Below are 24,869 nucleotides of genomic sequence, written 5' to 3' on the forward strand. Positions count from 1 at the left end.
ACTTTGTCTGAGCTATTGTGTTTCTGTTATGTTTCCAATGGGACTACAGTTCAGTGCAGCACTGGCTACTTCCGATACTCGCCGTTCGGGAGCTGCTCTTCCAGACTCTATATAGCATTCGGAGATTGTGGAATAGTTGTCTGGCTACGCGAGACTACTGAGGAAGTGACATCGCTCCACTCAGGAAGTGACATCGCTCCACTCAGGAAGTGACATCACTCCACTCAGGTCCCGGTCTGCCCTCTCATTGGCTGAGCTGGCTGTCAGTCTGTGAGCTGGGGTCATGTGACTGGAGGGCTGCTGGTTCCAGGAGGCAGAGAGGCTGCAGGAGACAAACACATTCCATATATGGAGATCCCTGATGTCATTAATATTAAGCCCATATATGGAGATCCCTGATGTCATTAATATTAAGCTCATATCTGTGAATCTATGGGTACCAGGGGTCTCCATATATGGGTAACTGTTCTTACATACATGTATAGCCTACTTATGTCTGTTTCTTTATAAATTAGGGTTAGTTCATTCTCTGCCGTTTCAAAATCCAAAAAATATAATTTCTAGTGCACTGAATCATGCACGCCCATGCATAGATCATGCACCATATGCACCATGTGTGTGAACGCCCATGCATAGATCATGCACCATGTGTGTGAACGCCCATGCATAGATCATGCACCATGTGTGTGCACGCTGCCCTGGCGGCCTCAAACAACGGTAATAACTCTGGAAACTCGGGAGGGGGCAGTTAAAATGTTAATAAACAGGTGTTTCGTGCGAAACACATGTTTTTTCTGCAAAAAATATCTAAAAAATTAATAAAAGTTGATCGGCAGGGAACCTCCTAGTTAAATTGTTGATCAGGCAGTTGACCGGCAGAGAATGAGTTCATAAGGCTCTAGGCTTCTTCACTTCTCCTGCACAATACGTCATACAAGAGAATTGTTTTCTTGTATTTCAACTATGTGCTAATAAATAAATAATACAAAATACCAAATAAGCAAAGAAAAAACATGGTTGCTAAGTGACCGTTAGTAAACAAACATCAACTCACCATGGTCTCTAGGACCAGAGGATGAAGGCCAGAGAGAAGAAGAGAAACAGAAACAAAAACTGCAAGAGAAGAATACACAGTTAGTGTGTGTGTGTGTGTGTGTGTGTGTGTGTGTGTGTGTGTGTGTGTGTGTGTGTGTGTGTGTGTGTGTGTGTGTGTGTGTGTGTGTGTGTGTGTGTGTGCACTAAGAGAATAACTGTTAAGGAGGCTAAAAACCAAGCAAAGTAATAACATTACAATTAAAGGCATAAGAGCCGATTATTAGTAGTTTTATCTGCTCATTTGGGTAAATCAATACAATGCATTTGTCCTTTCTTTCATAGGAAAAAGAACAGAGCAATCAGTGACACTGTATGTTTATAATGTTATGTATTTATAATAAATGTAATATTCATATTAACTGTATGTTTATAATGTTATGTATTTATAATAAATGTAATATTCATATTAACTGTATGTTTATAATGTTATGTATTTATAATAAATGTAATATTCATATTAACTGTATGTTTATAATGTTATGTATTTATAATAAATGTAATATTCATATTAACTGTATGTTTATAATGTTATGTATTTATAATAAATGTAATATTCATATTAACTGTATGTTTATAATGTTATGTATTTATAATAAATGTAATATTCATATTAACTGTATGTTTATAATGTTATGTATTTATAATAAATGTAATATTCATATTAACTGTATGTTTATAATGTTATGTATTTATAATAAATGTAATATTCATATTAACTGTATGTTTATAATGTTATGTATTTATAATAAATGTAATATTCATATTAACTGTATGTTTATAATGTTATGTATTTATAATAAATGTAATATTCATATTCATATTAACTGTATGTTTATAATGTTATTTATTTATAATAAATGTAATATTCATATTCATATTCATATTAACTGTATGTTTATAATGTTATGTATTTATAATAAATGTAATATTCATATTAACTGTATGTTTATAATGTTATGTATTTATAATAAATGTAATATTCATATTAACTGTATGTTTATAATGTTATGTATTTATAATAAATGTAATATTCATATTAACTGTATGTTTATAATGTTATGTATTTATAATAAATGTAATATTCATATTAACTGTATGTTTATAATGTTATGTATTTATAATAAATGTAATATTCATATTCATATTAACTGTATGTTTATAATGTTATTTATTTATAATAAATGTAATATTCATATTCATATTCATATTAACTGTATGTTTATAATGTTATGTATTTATAATAAATGTAATATTCATATTAACTGTATGTTTATAATGTTATGTATTTATAATAAATGTAATATTCATATTAACTGTATGTTTATAATGTTATGTATTTATAATAAATGAAATATTCATATTAACTGTATGTTTATAATGTTATGTATTTATAATAAATGTAATATTCATATTAACTGTATGTTTATAATGTTATGTATTTATAATAAATGTAATATTCATATTAACTGTATGTTTATAATGTTATGTATTTATAATAAATGTAATATTCATATTAACGTGTACCTTTTCTTCCAGCTCTTTGATTTGTCTCCTCTGTGCTTCAATCCACTCCTCCAACTCCTTGTTCCTCTGGAGTGCACACACACACACACACACACACACACACACACACACACACACACACACACACACACACACACACACACACACACACACACACACACACACACACACACACACACACACACACACACTTATACAGGTCAGGGGTGTAGATTTGCCTGATTATTTTATAAATCTATTTCAATACAATACCAACCATTCAGAGGAAGGTTTTATAGATCCTTCTGTGTGCCTTGAGAGTGCAAAGTGTACGATCTGTTATTCATATATTTACCCTAGGGTGATACTATATAGGCATATACATATATATATATAAGTATCACCCTAGGGTATATATGTATAGATGTAGTATCACCCTAGGGTAAATATGTATATATCACCTGTTGCGCATGCTGTAGCAGGTCCATCCTCTCTCTCTCTCAGTATAAATATATATAATATATTATGTTATCTTATCGACCTATAGGGTAAATAATAAATATGTATATATTACCTGTTGCGCATGCTGCAGCAGGTCCATCCTCTCTCTCTCTCTCTCAGTATAAATGTATATAATATATTATGTTATCTTATCACCCTAGGGTAAATATGTATATATTACCTGTTGCGCATGCTGCAGCATGTCCATCCTCTCTCTGAGGATCTGTGAGTCTCTCTCTCTCAGCTCGCCCATCAAGAGCCTCTTCCATTGGTCCATGGACCTCTTAAGCCCCTCCCTCTCTTCGTCTGTCAGGACGTCAGAGAGCCGATGTGTTTTCTCTCCCTCCGTCTTCCATCCCTCCGTCTTCCATCCCTCCATCCGGACGCTCTCTTCATGACGCACCGCCTCAAACAGCATGGCTTCCAACTCCAAGATCCTCTGAACACATAGAAGACAATAAAAACTACAAATACCAAGATCCTCTGAACACATAGAAGACATTAAAAACTACAAATACATGTAGAAAACTACAAATACCAACATCCTCTGAACACATAGAAGACATTAGAAAACTACAAATACCAACATCCTCTGCACACATAGAAGACATTAAAAACTACAAATACATGTAGAAAACTACAAATACCAACATCCTCTGAACACATAGAAGACATTAGAAAACTACAAATACCAACATCCTCTGCACACATAGAAGACATTAGAAAACTACAAATACCAACATCCTCTGAACACATAGAAGACATTAAAAACTACAAATACCAAGAAGATCCTCTGAACACATAGAAGACATTAAAAACTACAAATACCAACATCCTCTGGACACATAGAAGACATTAAAAACTACAAATACCAACATCCTCTGAACACAGAAGACATTAGAAAACTACAAATACCAAGATCCTCTGAAAACATAGAAGACATTAGAAAACTACAAATACCAAGTTCCTCTGGACACATAGAAGACATTAGAAAACTACAAATACATGTAGACAACTACAAACAGCATGGCTTCCAACTCCAAGATCCTCTGAACACATAGTAGACATGTAGAAAACTACAAATACCAAGATCCTCTGGACACATAGAAGACACGTAGAAAACTACAAATACCAAGATCCTCTGGACACATAACCCTTATTGATTGATTGATTGATTGATTGATTGAAGACTTTATTAGAAGTTTGCATAGGAAAAGGTACAGTTTCATGACGGTACAGTTCACTGGTACAAGGTCTACTAAAAGGAGATCCATGAAAAGACTAAGCTTATTTCCACTGGAAACCATTTAAGTATCTTATGTTAAGTACTGTCTGTACTGACCTTATATGGAGTGTTTCCTGTGTGTACTGACCTTATATGGGCTGTTTCCTGTGTGTACTGACCTTATAAGGAGTGCTTCCTGTACTGACCTTATGAGCCTGGTCCATGGATTGTTTCCTGTAGTCCAACTCTTCATCCAGATAACCTTTCTGTTTACTGAACAGCTCCTGATGCACACACACACACACACGCACACGCACACGCACACGCACGCACGCACGCACGCACGCACGCACGCACGCACGCACGCACTCACACACACACACACACACACACACACACACACACACACACACACACACACACACACACACTCTTTTAGACTGTGTGAATGTTTTAGATTGTGTGAATGATAATGTTAATGTCATTATAATGTAATTAAATAAACAGGTGTTTATTGTTTACCTTTTCACTCTCAATGTCCAACATCTTCTGTTGCAGAGCTGACTTTGTTACTTCAATGGACTCCAACCACTGTAGACATATATACTACATGTTAACATAACTAGTTAATATGTTACCATAACTAGTTAATATGTTACCATAACTAGTTAATGTTACCATAACTAGTTAATATGTTACCAAAACTAGTTAATGTTACCATAACTAGTTAATATGTTAACATAACTAGTTAATGTTACCATAACTAGTTAATATGTTACTTCAATGGACTCCAACCACTAGATTCAAACATAATACAGGGATCTTCAACGTTTTCAGGCAAAGGATGCCGTATCCAACATGACAATTCACAGCTGTAGGTAGGTTGATCGGTAGGTGTTTATTCTAGGTACGTTGATACTGTAGGTAGGTTTATAGGTAGGTGTTTAGTTAATCATGTAGATTGATAGGTAGGTTTAGGTTTATAGGTAGATTGATAGGTAGTTGTTTATAGGTGGGGTGTCTTACCTTCTCTGCTAGCGTCAGGACGGTCCTGGCCTGAATGATCACCACCTGCTCATCGTTGGTCAGATTCTGCAGGGAAAAGAAACAATGGAAAAGTATAACAAGGTTTATGAAGTCCACTCCTACACCCACTGATGATGAAAAGTATAACAAGGTTTATGAAGTCCACTCCTACACCCACTGATGATGTCTGACGTCTGAATGACATCCTCCCCCCTAATCTAGACTGAGTGGTAAAACATTGAGCAGCTTGGAGCATTGGAGTTTGGAAGTGTTAGTTGCAAATCACTCAACGGCCCTGCATACCACCTGTTTCTACATGTCACATAATGCAGGAGGCAGCAGGATGTTGTGTTGTTGAAAACGAGTGCTTCCAAACGAAAAATAATCCCCTGCACAGAATGTCTTGACAGAAGGTAGCTCGTAACATGCCTATGGTGGATTATTATGAAACAAAAAATGTGCAGATAGAAAGAGGATAATTCAAGCTTTCAGTACAGCCGCAATGTTGGTGAGTTAACTTTGTTTAATACAATCAGAAAGGACTTTTCTGTTTGGATGTATGGGCTGTCAATGGCAGAAATTAGTTTTTTGCCACTCAGTAGGCGTGTTCCCACATAACTTCCAGCAACAGTGATGTCACGCGCAGACCCTCTATAGCAGTATAGTAGTCGTCACAGTATACAGGAATACCAACCCAGTCAGAGAACACAGGATATCAACCCAGTCAGAGAATATTTTATCTAACCATCCCAAGCTCCTTCATCACCAATATGCTTCCTTTCTGGGTCTGGTGGTCCTCCCATAGAGTCTCCTTATGAGAACTTACTTTCTAATTTCCAATCAAATGGCTGCATTTGGAGCGACCCGCCTCACACAACTCCTGATTGGTCGAGCGGCTGCTACAGCTCTTGCGTTTTGTAAACAAACATGGCGGACCCCATGTCCGACGCGAGTTCACAAATCGCAAATAAAAGCTGCATTAAGTGAAGTTTTATCTGAATGATGGCAATGATTGACATGAGACAGACCATGAAAGTCTCTGAAGTCATGCCGTCTCTGGTGACCAGGAATATTAAATATCTTTGCTTCTCAAAAGGCCACAAAACAGAGAGAAAAAAACCTGCCATGGCTCCCTGGAGTGGAGTTTTAACATTTTAACACACGTTTTAAGGACTGTTATGATTGGTTAAAACAGCATGTCAAATTCCTTTATTCTGCCTTCAAAGCCAGAGAGCAGTAAGTTAACTATGAACTATAAACACATCATTGTACTGATAAATGTTTTAAAGTTTTAAAAGTGTTCCAACTGGTTCAGCCAATGAGATACCAGCATAGAAGTGATTTTACACTGATTGTATATTGTTTATCCTCCAACATCATGAAGGCTAATTATACCTTATTGGGATCTACACACTGGTAGCTGGAGCTTGTAGATGTATCTAGATGTTAGATAAGGGGCTGTGATAACCTATTTTTCGTTTCCTTCTGGAATATTGTCTCTGAGACGAAGCCATAACTTCTGGTGCCCAGAAAGTAGCTCAGCTAAATGTTCTTGTTGGGGTGACATCTGTCAGGCCTCAGACGCTCGTTCAGAGATCTGATTGGTTCAGAGATCTGATTGGTTCAGAGATCTGATTGGTTCAGAGATCTGAAGACATTTGATTTGGCGCTGGGAACCCGTTTGAAAGTAGCTAAGCTACATGTTACTTTATTGATGCTATCATGTTCAATCTTAGAACATGATAGCATCTGATGTACATTTTGAACCTTTTTGAAAAAATAAATAAATCTAATCTTCAGATCAGCCGAATACATATTAATTTGGGAGTCCTGGACTTCTTGGAGAAGTTAGAGAACCACTGAGTTAAATTATTCAATTCATAAATCATAAACAACCTTCTGATGACATCGAATACAAGAATACAACAAATAGTATAACCAACGTTATAACAAAAATATGTAACAACATATGAATCAATGTACAACCAACCCTTTGGAAACATGTATTATTAATAACACAACCAACCCTTTACAAACATGTATTATTAATAATACCAACCCTTTATAAACATGTATTATTAATAATACCACCCCTTTATAAACATGTATTATTAATAATACCACCAACCCTTTACAAACATGTATTATTAATAATACCAACCCTTTAGAAACATGTATTATTAATAATACCAACCCTTTAGAAACATGTATTATTAATAATACCACCCCTTTATAAACATGTATTCTTAATAATACCACCCCTTTATAAACATGTATTCTTAATAATACCACCCCTTTATAAACATGTATTATTAATAATACCACCAACCCTTTAGAAACATGTATTATTAATAATACCAACCCTTTAGAAACATGTATTATTAATAATACCACCCCTTTATAAACATGTATTATTAATAATACCACCCCTTTATAAACATGTATTATTAATAATACCACCAACCCTTTATAAACATGTATTATTACCACCAACCCTTTACAAACATGTATTACGAAGAAAAAGGAACATACACTTACGGCATTATCTCCCAGAATATCTAGCTTCTTCATCAACTCACAGATCACAATGTCCTGCAACACATGTAGAATAATGATAAGTAATAATGATATAGTGTTAGTTTTCTCATGAAGCGCTTCTAAATCACTGCGGTGTGTTTGTGTCAAGGTAATCCGTTATGTTAACTGGACCAATCAGTGACGTCTCCACGGTCAGGACCTGGACCAATCAGTGACGTCTCCACGGTCAGGACCTGGACCAATCAGTGACGTCTCCACGGTCAGGACCTGGACCAATCAGTGACGTCTCCATTGGGTCCAGATCAAGTCAAACCATGACCAGTCAGATCTGGTCTAGAATATCACCTGATTTCAACCAACATAAATCCTGCTCACGGAAATCAGACGTCCTGGATTAATCAGAGAGGGTCCGATGGAGGCCAGATAAATATCATAACTAGTCAGATATTTCCCAGAATATAACCTTACATGCTCATATTTCAACTAACATTATAAACAATAACAATAATCCATAAGTCCATATGACGCCCTGGTAATGACGTCCAGATCCTCCCCGTATGGGCTGTGATCTGGCCTAGTTCTGAACGTCACCGGAGGACGTTATCATAACGTCATTATGACGTCATCATGACGTCATCATGACGTCATCATAACGTCATTATGACGTCATCATGACGTCATCATGGCTCTAAAAACATAAGGTAAAAGTACAAACGCATTGTGAGTTTTTTTATGTGGCCAAAATGTGTATTACTATCACAATACAGATATAAAATAATAAATACAATACAGAGCTATTTAACTGAACAAACACTCATATAAAGACTGTTTTCTTACCGTCACTCCTTCAGCCTCGCAGTACAACTGCAGAGGACTGAGGCCTTCTGGGAAATGTAGTTGTTGGAAGTTGATGGCCGGAGACCTCCTCTCTCTCTCCTGAAACACACAGTGTTGTTTAGTTTAGTTTAGTTTTAGTTTATTTGATCACTCACATTTTTACAAGTCATACATCCACTTAGTCATTGTTACATGTGATCAAAAGGAATAGGCTGAAGCTGAAAGCTTGTAGAAGCCTATCCTACTTACAGGGAGTAAAACACAGTGATTAGTTATAGGAATGTTTGAAATTCAAGGATACATCGGCCTCATAGCAGATATGAGAAATGAGAAGAAAAAAAAATTTAATGGAAAATTAAGAAAAGGGAGTATACGATTTTACCTTCTGGTGATAATGAAATAAATGAATAGATGAATAATCTACTTTTTTTTCTCAAAAAAATGTAATTAAAAAAATGGAGATAAAGGAAACATGATAAAAGGTTAAGTGCAATAATAATAATAATTAAAGCTGCAAGCAGCAATGACCGGGCCCTCGCAGCTCTACCCACGTCACAAGGCCAGCAGGCAATCAGAAACCAAACAGGAAGTCAACCATTTCGACTAATTAGTGGCGTTTTGGCGCATTTTTGGCCGTTATCACGGGTCGCACTTTAACGATAGTTTAAAGTTTTTCTCAAAAAAAAATGTTGAGGAAAAAAAATTTTTGAGAAAAAAAAAATTTGAGAAAAATTTTTTTTTGAGAAAAAAAATGTTTTGAGAAAAAAGATTTTTGAGAAAAAAAAATTTGAGAAAAAAAAAATTTTGAGAAAAAAAAATTTTTGAGAAAAAAATTTTTGAGAAAAAAAAAATTTGAGAAAAAAAAATTTTTGAGAAAAAAAATTTTGAGAAAAAAAAAATTTGAGAAAAAAGATTTTTGAGAAAAAAAATGTTTTGAGAAAAAAAAAATGTTTTGAGAAAAAAAAAATTTTTGAGAAAAAAAAAATTGAGAAAAAAAAAATTTGAGAAAAAAAAATTGAGAAAAAAAAATTGAGAAAAAAAAATTGAGAAAAAAAAATTTTGAGAAAAAAAAATTGAGAAAAAAAAATTTTTTGAGAAAAAAAAATGTTGAAAAAAAAATTTGAGAAAAAAAAAATTTGAGAAAAAAGATTTTTGAGAAAAAAAATGTTTTGAGAAAAAAAAAATTTGAGAAAAAAAAAATTTTGAGAAAAAAAATGTTTTGAGAAAAAAAAAATTATGACACCAGCCGCAAGTCTGTACGACAAACGGTTCATGAGTTATAGAGGCACTTCCTGTTTGGTGAAGGGCACTTCCTGTTTGGCGAAGGAAGCGTCAATTAAGGTTAAGGACTCTTTAGTCTCGCGAGGCCAGACTGTTGCCTCCGCGATTTGGTCAAATGCTCCCAGCATACAGTCTGGCAGACGGAAATAGAAACGGTGAGTGCGAGATGAAGCGGAAGTGAAGCCCCCACGTCACTTCCGTTTCCGTCTCACATCACACATATTTATCATTATATAAATAAAAATCATATAAGCATGTCTAGCTTGCTGCTTAGCAGAAATGACATTTTAAAATATATTTTTTTGAACGTTAATGCCCGTTTTCGATACTCGCCGTTCGGGAGCTGCTGTTCCAGACTCTATATAGACAACATTCCTGGCCGATTGCAGGAGGGACGCCCCGCCCCCAAGTCGAAAGGGAACTTCCGGGTTCTCTCTGTCAGGCATGCATATAAACGTGTTGCCAAGTCAATTTATTTACCTAAACTATCTTGTTTTTTTTGCTTATTTATATTGCAAGAGTTGGCTTGTTTGGCTTATTTCTCTCACAAATTTTGGCAACACTGCCCAGCGCTGCAGTAAAAGATTATGACAATGAACTGAAAGGGTTAAACCAACGGAGGTTTTTTTTCCAGCTGTCAGATGGTGCGGTGACTGCGGTCATGGTCTCTTGATATGCAAGCGCACCGCTATCTTCGATGTTTTTATTCTATCTACACCAGTTAATAGTATTGATGACATCCTTAACATATCCTAAACTCAGCAAACTCCCCAGAGAAGCAGCACGACTCACAACAACAACAACAACAACAACAAGGTAAAACTCTCATGCTAGCTAATTAGCCTTGTTAGCTACGATCTTTTACTGTATGGGGACTACTCTTGTTACAACTAAGTACAAGTTATTTTCACTTGTGACAACACAACATTGATTATAATTGAAATACAAGCTCTTCGCTGTTGTGTTGTATCTGTGAATGCAATTGTTTTCTGTCTTTCAGACCTGTACTGTACGTCCAGGACCAATGAAGCCAGATGTGAGGGTCTCCTCATCATATTTATTGCAATAAAATATTTATACACACTTTTCTTTGACTTGTCCATGCCTTTTTTTTTTTACTGTTGAGGGTTTCAAATGTTGTACTGTATATTGTGTTATTGAGATAAGGAATGTTCCCAATGATGCTTTGAAGGAATGCTTTTAAACACTTGTCATTTTCAATTAATCCAGTTTGTTTTTGTATCTATTAAAGCCAAATGTATTCATTGTTTTGACGTGACAGTTTAGGATTTAATGATTAAATGAGCATTAAATATGAATGGATATTTATATTGCCTTGATTAGGATTAAATCGATGATTTACAGTGATATAGTGAAATGAACACAGCATAGGATGCACATAATAGGTGGGCTAATGTGTATTATGTCTATTCTGGAGTGGGTTGAGTTGTTGACAGGCCTATTTGTAAAAACATTAATGCATATCACACAACACAAGCCAACTGTGACTTCATCCCAGAACAGAGGAGAATGGAGATGACAACGTTTGACATGATCAACCAGCGTTCTGAAGGGAAAAGGTTTGCTAGCTAGAAATCATACAACATTCGCTTCCATGAAATACTGATTAGGTTCAATGCTTGCTTTCAAATACACAAATCTGTTTATTTGTAGGCCTATATCAATTCAATTCAAAGGAGCTTTATTGGCATGAGAAGACATGTTTATATTGCCAAAGCAAGTGTCAAATAAAATAAAAACAGTTTAAAATGGCGAACATATAATATGACATGCAGTTGGAGGGAGTACAGCATTGTGTAAAAAGCTATGTCGCATTGTGACATTTTATATATATATATACAGGGTATAAAGCTTTTGAAACAATTTAAATAGCGTTATTTTTTAAGAAGTTTGCATATGAAAAAAGGTAGTTTCATGACAGTACACTAGTACAAGGTCAACTAAAAGCATACGCCCAAGAAAGCCTATGGCAATTGTTTCAATTGAGATCTCTTTTTTTTTTCCTCCAACTCATAACATTGAATGATGGCAGAACAGGTGTGTATCGTCACAACTCATTTATTTATCAGCAGAGTGGATGAGTGTTGCCATTAAGTGACATTGTTAACATAAGTTACAAAGTAAAATTACAAAGTAAAACAATCCCGTCTCATTAGTTAAGAGGAGAATCAGATCAGATGAACGTAAACAGGAAATCGCGCTACGATCAAGCCCAAAAAAGGGCTTCCGGTCGGAAGTAGGGGGCGTGGCCAGGCATGTTGTCTATAGCATTCAGAGATTGTGGAATAGTTGTCTGGCTACGCGAGACTAAGGACTCTTAATCAAGTCATATGATACCAGCCACAACTCTGTAGGATAAACGGTTGAAGAGTAACAGCCAAAAAAAGGAACAATCAAGTATGGACCAATCAGAAGAGGGGCACTTCCTGTTTGGTGAAGGAAGTTTGACCCTTCGCCACGGGCACGCCGTTTTACGAAAACTCACGATTTTGATAACTTTTCATTGTTAAGGTGTCTTGAGTATGCCGAGCGAACTTGAAGTTGATCCGATTAACCCCCTAGGAGGAGTTCGTTAAAGTGCGACACGTGAAAACGTCCAAAAATACACCAAAACGCCACTAATTAGTCAAAATGGCTGACTTCCTGTTTGGTTTCGGACGTGGCGCCGAGAGACTTTTTTGTGAGTCCGGACACAATACAGATGTGTACCGATTTTCGTACGTGTAGGTGAAACCGTATGGTGGGGCTTGAGGCACGAAGTTTTGTAGGGGGCGCTATTGAGCCATTAGGCCACGCCCCCTTTTGATTATTTTTAAATACGAAATTTTTCGCCACTTGTGATGTGTGTGCAAAGTTGCGCAACTTTTGGAGTACGTTTTGCGGCTCAAAAACACGATTCATTCGGCGGAAGAATAATAATCTTTGCAAATACAATAGGGTCCTCACACACTGTGTGTGCTCGGGCCCTAATAATAACTGGAGATAAGGAAACATGATAGAATTGATGTACTTTTTTTTTTTTTTTTTTTACTGTTTGATTCATAATAATTTAGAAGTGTTTAGGATTTAAGGATACATCAGCCTAATAGCAGGTAAGAGAAAGTGTAATAATAAATGGAGGTAAAGGAAACATGATAGAGTAAATGTAGTTTTTTTTTTCTTTTTTTCTAGGTTTGTGTCCATAATAATTACGCTTTAGGTCATTGCTGACTATTTCTTGTGTCTATTTTTCGATCATTGTCCATGATATTTTCCAGGTTAATTCAGTTGTGGCCTCCCTTTGTTACGCTTCAGTTCAAATATGGTGTTGCCATAGAAACACATGTGTTTATTAGTTAGCATCTCCATTAGCTGTTTATTAGTTAGCATCTTCATTAGAAAACGCCAACAACAGATGTTTTTTTTTTGATGACTCAGCACTTTTCATCACTAAACCATAATTTTCTGGGGCCATTTTTAGCCCAAGGAATGTTTTTTGTGCAAAACAAATGCTTGCAATGGATTCAGCATCATGACTTTCTTTCTGGGTATTTTCCTCCTGTATAGAAAGTCGATGGGAGCCCAACTTGATTTGGCCACTGTGGGTATTTGCAGTGAGTAGATCATGGTAAATTTTTTATCCTGGCTAGTAGACCTAATTTCCTAACAGAATCAGTTGAAAAACTAAATAATACAATTTTGTCCAACCTGAGTGTATTTTTTCACTCCCTCTCATGGTAAATGGCTTACTTTTAACACTTTCTGTAAACAAAAAAAAAAGTCTTCCTCCTTGTATAATCATAATACCTGATCATCATGTTGTTTTTTTTAGTTGGGGAGAGGGGGGGGGGGGGCACACTCACCTCCAGTTCCAGGATTCTAAACTCCAGCAGTTCGTTCAGATCTTTGACGTCTTGAATGTCGTCTTTCAGTCTGAGCTCCTCTGACGTCATCTGCTTCACCTAGGAGTTAAAACATGTTATTATATCTGTTAATAGTCTGCTATTATATATGTTATTATCTAACCATCTGCTTTACCTAGGAGTTAAAACATGTTATTATATCTGTTAATAGTCTGCTTTTATATATGTTATTATCTAACCCCCTGCTTCACCTAGGAGTTAAAACATGTTATTATATCTGTTAATAGTCTGCTATTATACATGTTATTATCTAACCATCTGCTTTACCTAGGAGTTAAAACATGTTATTATATCTGTTAATAGTCTGCTATTATACATGTTATTATCTAACCCTCTGCTTCACCTAGGAGTTAAAACATGTTATTATATCTGTTAATAGTCTGCTATTATACATGTTATTATCTAACCATCTGCTTTACCTAGGAGTTAAAACATGTTATTCTATCTGCTATCTGTTACATGTTATTATCTAACGCTTTGCTTCACCTAGGAGTTAAAACATGTTACTATATCTGTTAATAGTCTGCTTTTATATTATGTTATTATCTAACCCTCTGCTTCACCTAGGAGTTAAAACATGTTATTATATCTGTTAATAGTCTGCTATTATACATGTTATTATCTAACCATCTGCTTCACCTAGGAGTTAAAACATGTTATTCTATCTGCTATCTGTTACATGTTATTATCTAACCATCTGCTTCACCTAGGAGTTAAAACATGTTATTCTATCTGTTAATAGTCTGCTATTATACATGTTATTATCTAACCATCTGCTTTACCTAGGAGTTAAAACATGTTATTATATCTGTTAATAGTCTGCTTTTATATATGTTATTATCTAACCATCTGCTTTACCTAGGAGTTAAAACATGTTATTATATCTGTTAATAGTCTGCTATTATACATGTTATTATCTAACCCCCTGCTTTACCTAGGAGTTAATATATATGTTATTATATCTGTTTCAGTCTGCTATTATACATGTTATTATCTAACCCTCTGCTTCATCTAGGAGTTAATATATATGTTATTATATCTGTTTCAATCTGCTTCACCTAGGAGTTAAAACATGTTATTCTATCTGCTATCTGTTACATGTTATTATCTAACCCTCTGCTTCACCTAGGAGTTAAAATATGTCTTATTATATCTTTTTCAATCTGCTTCACCTAGGAGTTAAGGGGGGGGGGGCTTGTATAATTAAATTAAATATATAAAATGTTATAGACTTGTATAATTTGTCATGATTCCCTGTCGTCTCATTGTGAAGCGGTCAAAGAAAGGTCAAAGAAAGGTCAAAGAAAGGTCAAATGAAGGCTGCTTTACCTTCTCCACCAGTTCCTGGTTGCGCTGATATAAGGCCTGTTTCTCCTCCACCCATTTTACATCCTGAAATTATATTATATTATATTATATACTCCACCCATTTTACATCATATTATTAAGTGTGCCTGCCATGCAATGCAATGGCAAAACACTTATTGTAATCCGCCAAACTTAAGTCAGTAAATCGGTAATGTTCTTGCAAATTTCGGCACGTAATAACTGCCGAACGATTTACGCCACCGCCGCAATATATACATCAAAACGTGCGGCTCGGCCGGGAATGGTGTGCTATTACTTTTCTTTCCGATCCGCGTTACCATTGCAACGTAATTCGCAAAAAACGACGCCCAAAAAACCCATTGACTTAGAATGGGGGAAATTTCGCCACGTAATAACTGCCGAACGATTTACGCCACCCCCGCAATATATACATCAAAATGTGCGGCTCGGCCGGGAATGGTGTGCTATTACTTTTCTTTCCGATCCGCGTTACAATGGCAACGTAATTCGCAAAAAACTACGCGCAAAAACTCCCATTGACTTTGAATGGGGGACTCCGAAAAAAAACCAGAAACTTTGCCGCCACATAACTCTGCCATACTTTTGCCTAGCAACGTGATTTAAACTTTAAAATGCACACACAACTTTGGTCTTTTTCCAGCCAATAGGGATGAGCTGTAATTGATTAAGCCCCGCCCCTCTATAACAGGAAGTGCCCTTTGCCAAACAGGAAGTGCCTCTACATCTCATGAACCGTTTATCGTACAGTTGTGGCTGGTGTCATACATTTTTTTTTTCTCAAAAAAATTTTTTTTCTCAAAATTTTTTTTTCTCAAGTTTTTTCTCAAAAAAAAATTTTTTCTCATTTTTTTTTTCTCTCAAATCTTTTTTTTCTCAAAGATTTTTTTTTCTTTTTTCTCAAATTTTTTTTTCTCAATTTTTTTTTCTCAAAAAACTTTTTTTCTCTCAAAAAATTTTTTTTCTCAATTTTTTTTTCTCAAAATTTTTTTTTTCTCAAAAAATTTTTTTTTCTCAATTTTTTTTTTCTCTCAATTTTTTTTTATCAAAAAACTTTTTTTCTCTCAAATTTTTTTTTCTCAAAAAACCTTTTTTCTCCAATTTTTTTTCTCAAAAATTTTTTTTTTCTCAAATTTTTTTTTCTCAAACTTTTTTTTTCTCAAAAATTTTTTTTTCCTCAAAAATCTCTATTTCGCCAAACAGGAAGTGCCCCTCACCAAACAGGAAGTGACCCTTTACCTCGTGAACCGTTTGTCCTACAGACGCGTAAATGTAACGCTAATTGCGACCGTCAGGGAGCAGTTTACTATGAAAACCTCCACCGGCCGTCGGTCGGTCGGTCGGTCGGTCGGTCGGTCGGTCGGTCGGTCGGTCGGTCGGTCGGTCACACGTCACACGTCACGTCACATACGATGACATCACAGAGTCCACAGCTGATGATGTGGCGACATCACAGAGTAACAATGTGTATTGTATGACATCACGCCACATCATCAGCTGTGGACTCTGTGATGTCATCGTATCTCCATATATGGCCATCTCCGTATATGGAGATATAAGTCGTCCATGCCCAAGTATGGGCTGGTGAGGTCAGACTTTGTGTGATGCGTAGGTTATCTCCATATATGGAGATTCAACATTCCAGGTGTAACTATGGCTGCCCGTATGACGTGAGAGGTGGAGGTTGTGATATTTGTGGAGATAAGCAACCAACGGTCGCTTATCTCCCGATTTAGGGAGTCTTACTGGTGCTAACACCAACCGCTACACAAGGTTGCACAGACTTAGCGAGCTGCAGGCACACTTAAAATTTCTTAGAAATTTTCTTTTCTAGTATTATATTATATACTCCACCCATTTCACATCCTGAAATACATCATATTATATTATATTATATTATTGCGACCGTCAGGGAGCAGTTTACTATGAAAACCTCCACCGGCCGTCCGTCGGTCGGTCGGTCGGTCGGTCGGTCGGTCGGTCGGTCACACGTCACACGTCACACCTTTGCCCTGCTCATATCTCCGCATCAGTATATAGGGCTTGTTTGTTTATTGTATGACATCACGCCACATCATCAGCTGTGGACTCTGTGATGTCATCGTATCGCATCAGTATATAGGGCTTGTTTGTTTATTGTATGACATCACGCCACATCATCAGCTGTGGACTCTGTGATGTCATCGTATCTCCATATATGGCCATCTCCGTATATGGAGATATAAGTCGTCCATGCCCAAGTATGGGCTGGTGAGGTCAGACTTTGTGTGATGCGTAGGTTATCTCCATATATGGAGATTCAACATTCCAGGCAATGCTCTCTTCCCTGGTGAGAATTGCCCCTTTATATAGGGCTTGTTTGTGTATTGTATGACATCACGCCACATCATCAGCTGTGGACTCTGTGATGTCATCGTATCTCCATATATGGCCATCTCCGTATATGGAGATATAAGTCGTCCATGCCCAAGTATGGGCTGGTGAGGTCAGACTTTGTGTGATGCGTAGGTTATCTCCATATATGGAGATTCAACATTCCAGGTGTAACTATGGCTACCCGTATGACGTGAGAGGTGGAGGTTGTGATATTTGTGGAGATAAGCGACCAACGGTCGCTTATTGCGACCGTCAGGGAGCAGTTTACTATGAAAACCTCCACCGGCCGTCCGTCGGTCGGTCGGTCGGTCGGTCGGTCGGTCGGTCGGTCACACGTCACACGTCACACCTTTGCCCTGCTCATATCTCCGCATCAGTATATAGGGCTTGTTTGTTTATTGTATGACATCACGCCACATCATCAGCTGTGGACTCTGTGATGTCATCGTATCGCATCAGTATATAGGGCTTGTTTGTTTATTGTATGACATCACGCCACATCATCAGCTGTGGACTCTGTGATGTCATCGTATCTCCATATATGGCCATCTCCGTATATGGAGATATAAGTCGTCCATGCCCAAGTATGGGCTGGTGAGGTCAGACTTTGTGTGATGCGTAGGTTATCTCCATATATGGAGATTCAACATTCCAGGCAATGCTCTCTTCCCTGGTGAGAATTGCCCCTTTATATAGGGCTTGTTTGTGTATTGTATGACATCACGCCACATCATCAGCTGTGGACTCTGTGATGTCATCGTATCTCCATATATGGCCATCTCCGTATATGGAGATATAAGTCGTCCATGCCCAAGTATGGGCTGGTGAGGTCAGACTTTGTGTGATGCGTAGGTTATCTCCATATATGGAGATTCAACATTCCAGGTGTAACTATGGCTACCCGTATGACGTGAGAGGTGGAGGTTGTGATATTTGTGGAGATAAGCGACCAACGGTCGCTTATCTCCCGATTAGGGAGTCTTACTGGTCTCCCGATTAGAGAGTCTTACTGGTATCAAAACCTCCACCGGCCGTCGGTCGGTCGGTCGGTCGGTCGGTCGGTCACACGTCACACGTCACACCTTTGCCCTGCTCATATCTGGGCTCGTTTGTGTATTGTATGACATCACGCCACATCATCGGCTGAGGACTGTGTGATGTCATCATATCTCCATATATGGAGACATAAGTTGCTCATGCCCAAATATGGGCTGGTGAGGTCAGACTTAGTGTGATGCGTAGGTTATCTCCATATATGGAGATTCAACTTCAATGAGTAACCATGGCAAATCACACCGTACACAAATGACCCTTATATAAGACCGGCATTATCTACCGACAGCTGCTATAAGCCAACCCTGGCGATAAGGTCTGAGTCGAAGAAATGCTTCTTTCCTGGTATAAGACCGGCATTGTCTGTCGTACATTTCGGTCAATTCCAGTGGGGATGCCATTGAAAAGTTAATCTAGTTGTACAAAGTAATCAAAGAATGGGTTGACTGGTAGGCTGGCTGACTGCTTTATCTGTGGAGAGTGTATGTCACTGAGAGTCCTTTTATAGCGATTGAAATCATGATGAGGTCACGATGAGTCATCTATGCCCAAATATAGATTTCTAGGTCAGATGGCCCATGGAGTTTGTGATGTCAAACCTAGCAACCCAATATAAACAAACCTGATGTCAGACCTGAAGTATCCTTTTATACCCATATATGGAGATACAGAGATCTCCATATATGGGCATATTAGAAAGCCCATATATGGGCATATACGGATGACATCAGGGATATCCAGATATGGGCATAAAAGGGACAAGGGCTTACAGTTAAGAGATCTCCATATATGGGCATATCAGAAAGCCCATATATGTTCATATACTGATGACATCAGGAATATCCATATATGGGCATAAAAGGGACAAGGACTTACAGTTAAGAGATCTCCGGGCATAAAGGGACAAGGACTGTTACAGTAGATATAGAGATGTCCATATATGGGCATAAATGAACAAGGACTGACAAACACTGAGATCTCCATATAACCTATGGGAATATAAGGGACGAGGACAATGCGTAGCATTGTGAGCTTGTAGACCTATTTTCTAAATATTGTTGTTGTTGCGAAGGCTCTCAATTGCTCTCACGTCATACCGGCAGTTAACAGTTGACATGATTGCGCCTTGAAGTTGAATCACCATATATGTAAATGACTGACGTATCTCACCTCACCTCACATTCGATATCTCCATATATGGAGATATCTAGCTGCTGACTTTATCAGGGTGATATCACATCATACACAAAGGAGCGGCCCATATATGGAAATGTCTAGTTAGTGACCTCATCAGGATGACATCATGCTGATGTCACCTTCATAAACAAACAAGCCCTATAAATAGGAGCCTTTGACACCGGAGAAGCGAGAAGCATTCTTCGACTCAGACCTTATCGCCAGGATCACCTAAGCTTATAGCTTATCATCACCTCCAACCATCTCAAGATACTCAGCTAGTTCTCCCAGCAAGACAGAGCCTCTCATACGATTCAAGGCATCTCGGTTAAGTTCTTACCGGACACCACTGCGGCGGGTCCTAACCCTAGAAACCAGTTCCTTCTTAGTAGCTATTTTACATGGTGCCGAAACCCGGGAATGGGGCCTACCGCAGTAACAAGATGCCAAAATCGGAGAGATGGCGTGAGTCATGCAGGGACCGGCTTTGGTAGGAGGATGTTCGTGCGATACTTCCCTCGGCTTGGTAAAAGGGCCTAAAAGGGGCCGAGCAACAAATCTGCCCAGATAAGGATGGTCAGAAGCAAGACAAAGACCGGATCATCAGTGATCTACAACATCAGGTAGGTGAGTATGTGGAGACGATTCGTCAGATGAATCTCCATTCTCAGGTTCGTATTTTGCCTCCGGAGCCCGAGGGCTCTGGAGGTCAGGGGTGTCTGCAACCCAGACACCCAGGTCCCGAAGATGTGGGACTTAAGGTTCATCGTTTGCCTCCGGAGCCCGAGGGCTCTGGAGGTCAGGGGTGTCTGCAACCCAGACACCCAGGTCCCGAAGATGTGGGACTTAAGGTTCATCGTTTGCCTCCGGAGCCCGGGGGCTCTGGAGGTCAGGGGTGTCTGCTCCACAGACACCCAGGTCCCGAAGATGTGGGACTTAAGGTTCGTCGTTTGCCTCCGGAGCCCGAGGGCTCTGGAGGTCAGGGGTGTCTGCAACCCAGACACCCAGGTCCCGAAGATGTGGGACTTAAGGTTCATCGTTTGCCTCCGGAGCCCGAGGGCTCTGGAGGTCAGGGGTGTCTGCTCCACAGACACCCAGGTCCCGAAGATGTGGGACTTAAGGTTCATCGTTTGCCTCCGGAGCCCGAGGGCTCTGGAGGTCAGGGGTGTCTGCTCCACAGACACCCAGGTCCCGAAGATGTGGGACCTAAGGTTCATCGTTTGCCTCCGGAGCCCGAGGGCTCTGGAGGTCAGGGGTGTCTGCTCCACAGACACCCAGGTCCCGAAGATGTGGGACTTAAGGTTCGTCGTTTGCCTCCGGAGCCCGAGGGCTCTGGAGGTCAGGGGTGTCTGCAACCCAGACACCCAGGTCCCGAAGATGTGGGACTTAAGGTTCATCGTTTGCCTCCGGAGCCCGAGGGCTCTGGAGGTCAGGGGCATCCACAATCCAGACACCCAGGTAAGTAGAAGAATTTCGTCCAAGAAATGTACGTTTTGCTATAAATTGTCAACATTATTATTACACATTTTCCCCCAAAGTTTCCACAAGGCACTTATTCCCGGAGCCCAAGGGCCCTGGAGGTCAGAACATACAGGGCCATCAGGACTACTACCTATCAACGGGGCGGCGTCATGAGACTGTGACCTCAGCTCATCCAAACCCATCAGGGCATCACTATCCTACCGACTGTCCCAGAGATGATCAGTCATCGAGATCCAGGGGGCGGTCCCGATCCCCAGCAAGATCAGAGCATGATAGGCAGAGGACCACTTATCATCAAGAAGACAACCACCAGGCGAAGGAGCACCAACACCATCCTAACATGCACTGGAGCATGAGTCAGATCTATCTGGGGCCATCACCCATCATTCCTATCGATCGAAGATCAGACAGGCCGCGGCAGACCACCACAACATATACAGCAGAGACGGGACTAGTAAAGGAGCACCAAGAGGACCAGTTCGAGCCTTCTTAATATTTTATCGATTTCCACGGGAAATCTGGGGCGGCTGTTGCGAAGGCTCTCAATTGCTCTCACGTCATACCGGCAGTTAACAGTTGACATGATTACGCCTTGAAGTTGAATCACCATATATGGAAATGACTGACGTATCTCACCTCACCTCACATTCGATATCTCCATATATGGAGATATCTAGCTGCTGACTTTATCAGGGTGATATCACATCATACACAAAGGAGCGGCCCATATATGGAAATGTCTAGTTAGTGACCTCATCAGGATGACATCATGCTGATGTCACCTTCATAAACAAACAAGCCCTATAAATAGGAGCCTTTGACACCGGAGAAGCGAGAAGCATTCTTCGACTCAGACCTTATCGCCAGGATCACCTAAGCTTATAGCTTATCATCACCTCCAACCATCTCAAGATACTCAGCTAGTTCTCCCAGCAAGACAGAGCCTCTCATACGATTCAAGGCATCTCGGTTAAGTTCTTACCGGACACCACTGCGGCGGGTCCTAACCCTAGAAACCAGTTCCTTCTTAGTAGCTATTTTACAGTTGTACATTAAAAACTTGAAATGGGTCGTTCTGCATAGTACTTGGGATTTGTTGATGTAAATGTTCACATAGAGTGTAATAATTGGTAAAACAAACTTTTGGCCTATTTGTGGAGATAAGCGACCAACGGTCGCTTATCTCCCGATTAGGGAGTCTTACTGGTATACTCCACCCATTTTACATGATATTATATTATATACTCCACCCATTTCATATCCTGAAATACATCATATTATATTATATTATATTATATACTCCACCCATTTTACATCCTGAAATACATCATATTATATACTCCACCCATTTTACATCATATTATATTATATAATATACTCCACCCATTTCACATCATATTATATTATATACTCCACCCATTTTACATCCTGAAATACATCATATTATATTATATACTCCACCCATTTCACATCATATTATATACTCCACCCATTTTACATCCTGAAATACATCATATTTTTGCGACCGAAGGTTGCATATACTCTGAAAAACCGTGTCGCTTGAGTGACCTTCCTTCCTTCCTTCCGTAACCTCTGTGATGTCAGTGTGATGTCAGCGAGTTGTGACATCACTTCCTGTACGGGGTGGCTACACGAAATGTGGATAACACTATATATGGAGATAGTCCATCATGTCATATGGGACTACCGTCATAGACAGTAGCCAAAAGAGAAGGATACACAAGACTAAGAAAGACAAAAAAAGGAGGAGGAGGATAAAGATACCAAAAGGAGAGAGAAGAAAGGGTGGATGAGGTACAATGTGTCTCAGAAAAGAAAAGGAGGTGGCAACGGGGGCGGCTAGATAAAGTTATTATGCCTGGATCCGACTTTAAGTCGACGCACAGGATTCCAGAAGTGTAGCGCTTATTCGCTCTTGTATCAAACTGGTACTCGAAACGTTCTTAGAATTTAATATATATTTTCTAAAGTAAATATGGGGCGGCTGTGAAAAAAAGAGAAGAATAAAAAAGAAAAAAAGGAGGAGGAGGATAAGGATACCAAAAGGAGAGAGAAGAAAGGGTGGATGAGGTACAATGTGCGGTATCCTCCTTGTCAAGCTCGACGTTGGTCATTTGGACCTATACATGGAGAAATGGAGCGAACCTGTTTGGCCTAAACATGGAGATGTGGTACAGAATGACTCATATATGGGCATAAAAAGTATGTCATGTGACATCACTTCCTGTACAGACAGTCAGAAAGACAGCCATTGACTCCGGCCTAACAATGGCTACTGTCTATGACGGTAGTCCCATATGACATGATGGACTGGACTATCTCCATATATAGTGTTCTCCACATCTCCATGTTTAGGCCCTATCGCTCACACCCTAGGTGGGGTTGGCGATAGGGCCTTTCTGTGTGGAGTTTGCATGTTCTCCCCGTGTCTCTTAGGGTTGATACCCTCACAAAAACATGAACAAACTCCCCCCAGAATGATAACAACTAGAATCGTCAGAGAAACGCTGTGGTTGGCCAGATAGTCAAGAATTGGCGAGGTCGCATTCCACCCTCAGGTGTCTTACTAGTATCATATACTCCACCCATTTCACATCCTGAAATACATCATATTATATTATATTATATACTCCACCTCTCTACATCATATTATATTATATACTTCATTACAGCATATTATATGTCATTTTGCGTTCTATTCTATTACTAAAGCAGATGAATAACTTAACACATCGGATGCCCACGTGATCTCTGACGTTTAATTTGCTGGTGCCCATGGCAACGCGTCATTTTACCTACCGGCGAGAGTACTGGCGAGAAAAGTAATCCGAGTAAATGTAATCCGAGTATGTCCTGTTTATTTCGCGAAAATCTTTTCTTTCAGTCAGGACCGTTTTTTATCATTTCTAAGCCACAGTGTTTGTGTTACGGCATGTAGAAGAGGCTGCTGCCGTTTTGAGAAAAAAATGAAAAAAGGAAGAGAATCCGGAGAAAACAGCACTTTTGTGCAGCCGGTAAACAGTAAGTCAACGAGCCACACAGCACGTCCGGGTGACGTAATTGCGCGGTGCATGTTGGGAAATGGAGTTGTTTCATCACCGCGGTAGCCAAGTGCAGTAGCTACAGTACAGTATAGTTTACTGTACAACGCGTCAAACCCGTCGTTGGGCACTCGTAAAGATCAAAGAGATTGACGCGTAGACACCACGTGGGCACCCGATGTGTTAATGTGCAACATTGTTGTCTCTCTCAACAGTAAACAAACCAACATAAAGTTTAAGTGACAATTTAATTACCTCTAATTGTGCATGCGCGCGTGTGTGTGTGTGTGTGCGTGCGTGCGTGCGTGCGTGCGTGCGTGCGTGCGTGCGAGTGTGCGTGCGTGCGTGTGTGTGTGTGTGCGTGCGTGCGTGCGTGCGTGCGTGCATGCGTGAGTGCGTGCGTGCGTGTGTGTGTGTGTGTGTGGGCTTGCAATACTATCTTTG

The 24,869-nt window shown here is 39.1% G+C and overlaps 1 protein-coding gene across 1 annotated transcript in view; it reads right to left on the minus strand.

Annotated features, from left to right (window-relative positions):
• Window positions 1-1,062: 1,062 nt before the first annotated feature.
• Window positions 1,063-24,869, minus strand: part of jakmip3 (Janus kinase and microtubule interacting protein 3) — a gene marked incomplete at both ends in the record, with an annotated part of 40,345 nt that continues 16,538 nt past the window's right edge. Inside the window, 10 exons of the mRNA XM_080748013.1 lie at window positions 1,063-1,113; window positions 2,620-2,685; window positions 3,281-3,538; window positions 4,531-4,608; window positions 4,847-4,915; window positions 5,351-5,416; window positions 7,883-7,942; window positions 8,726-8,824; window positions 13,870-13,968; window positions 15,259-15,321. Coding sequence (XP_080604139.1) covers window positions 1,063-1,113; window positions 2,620-2,685; window positions 3,281-3,538; window positions 4,531-4,608; window positions 4,847-4,915; window positions 5,351-5,416; window positions 7,883-7,942; window positions 8,726-8,824; window positions 13,870-13,968; window positions 15,259-15,321 — 909 coding nt within the window. The remainder of the gene's footprint in view (window positions 1,114-2,619; window positions 2,686-3,280; window positions 3,539-4,530; window positions 4,609-4,846; window positions 4,916-5,350; window positions 5,417-7,882; window positions 7,943-8,725; window positions 8,825-13,869; window positions 13,969-15,258; window positions 15,322-24,869) is intronic.

Source organism: Nannobrachium achirus (assembly GCF_963921795.1).
Source record: "Nannobrachium achirus genome assembly, chromosome: 18".
NCBI lineage: Eukaryota > Metazoa > Chordata > Actinopteri > Myctophiformes > Myctophidae > Nannobrachium > Nannobrachium achirus.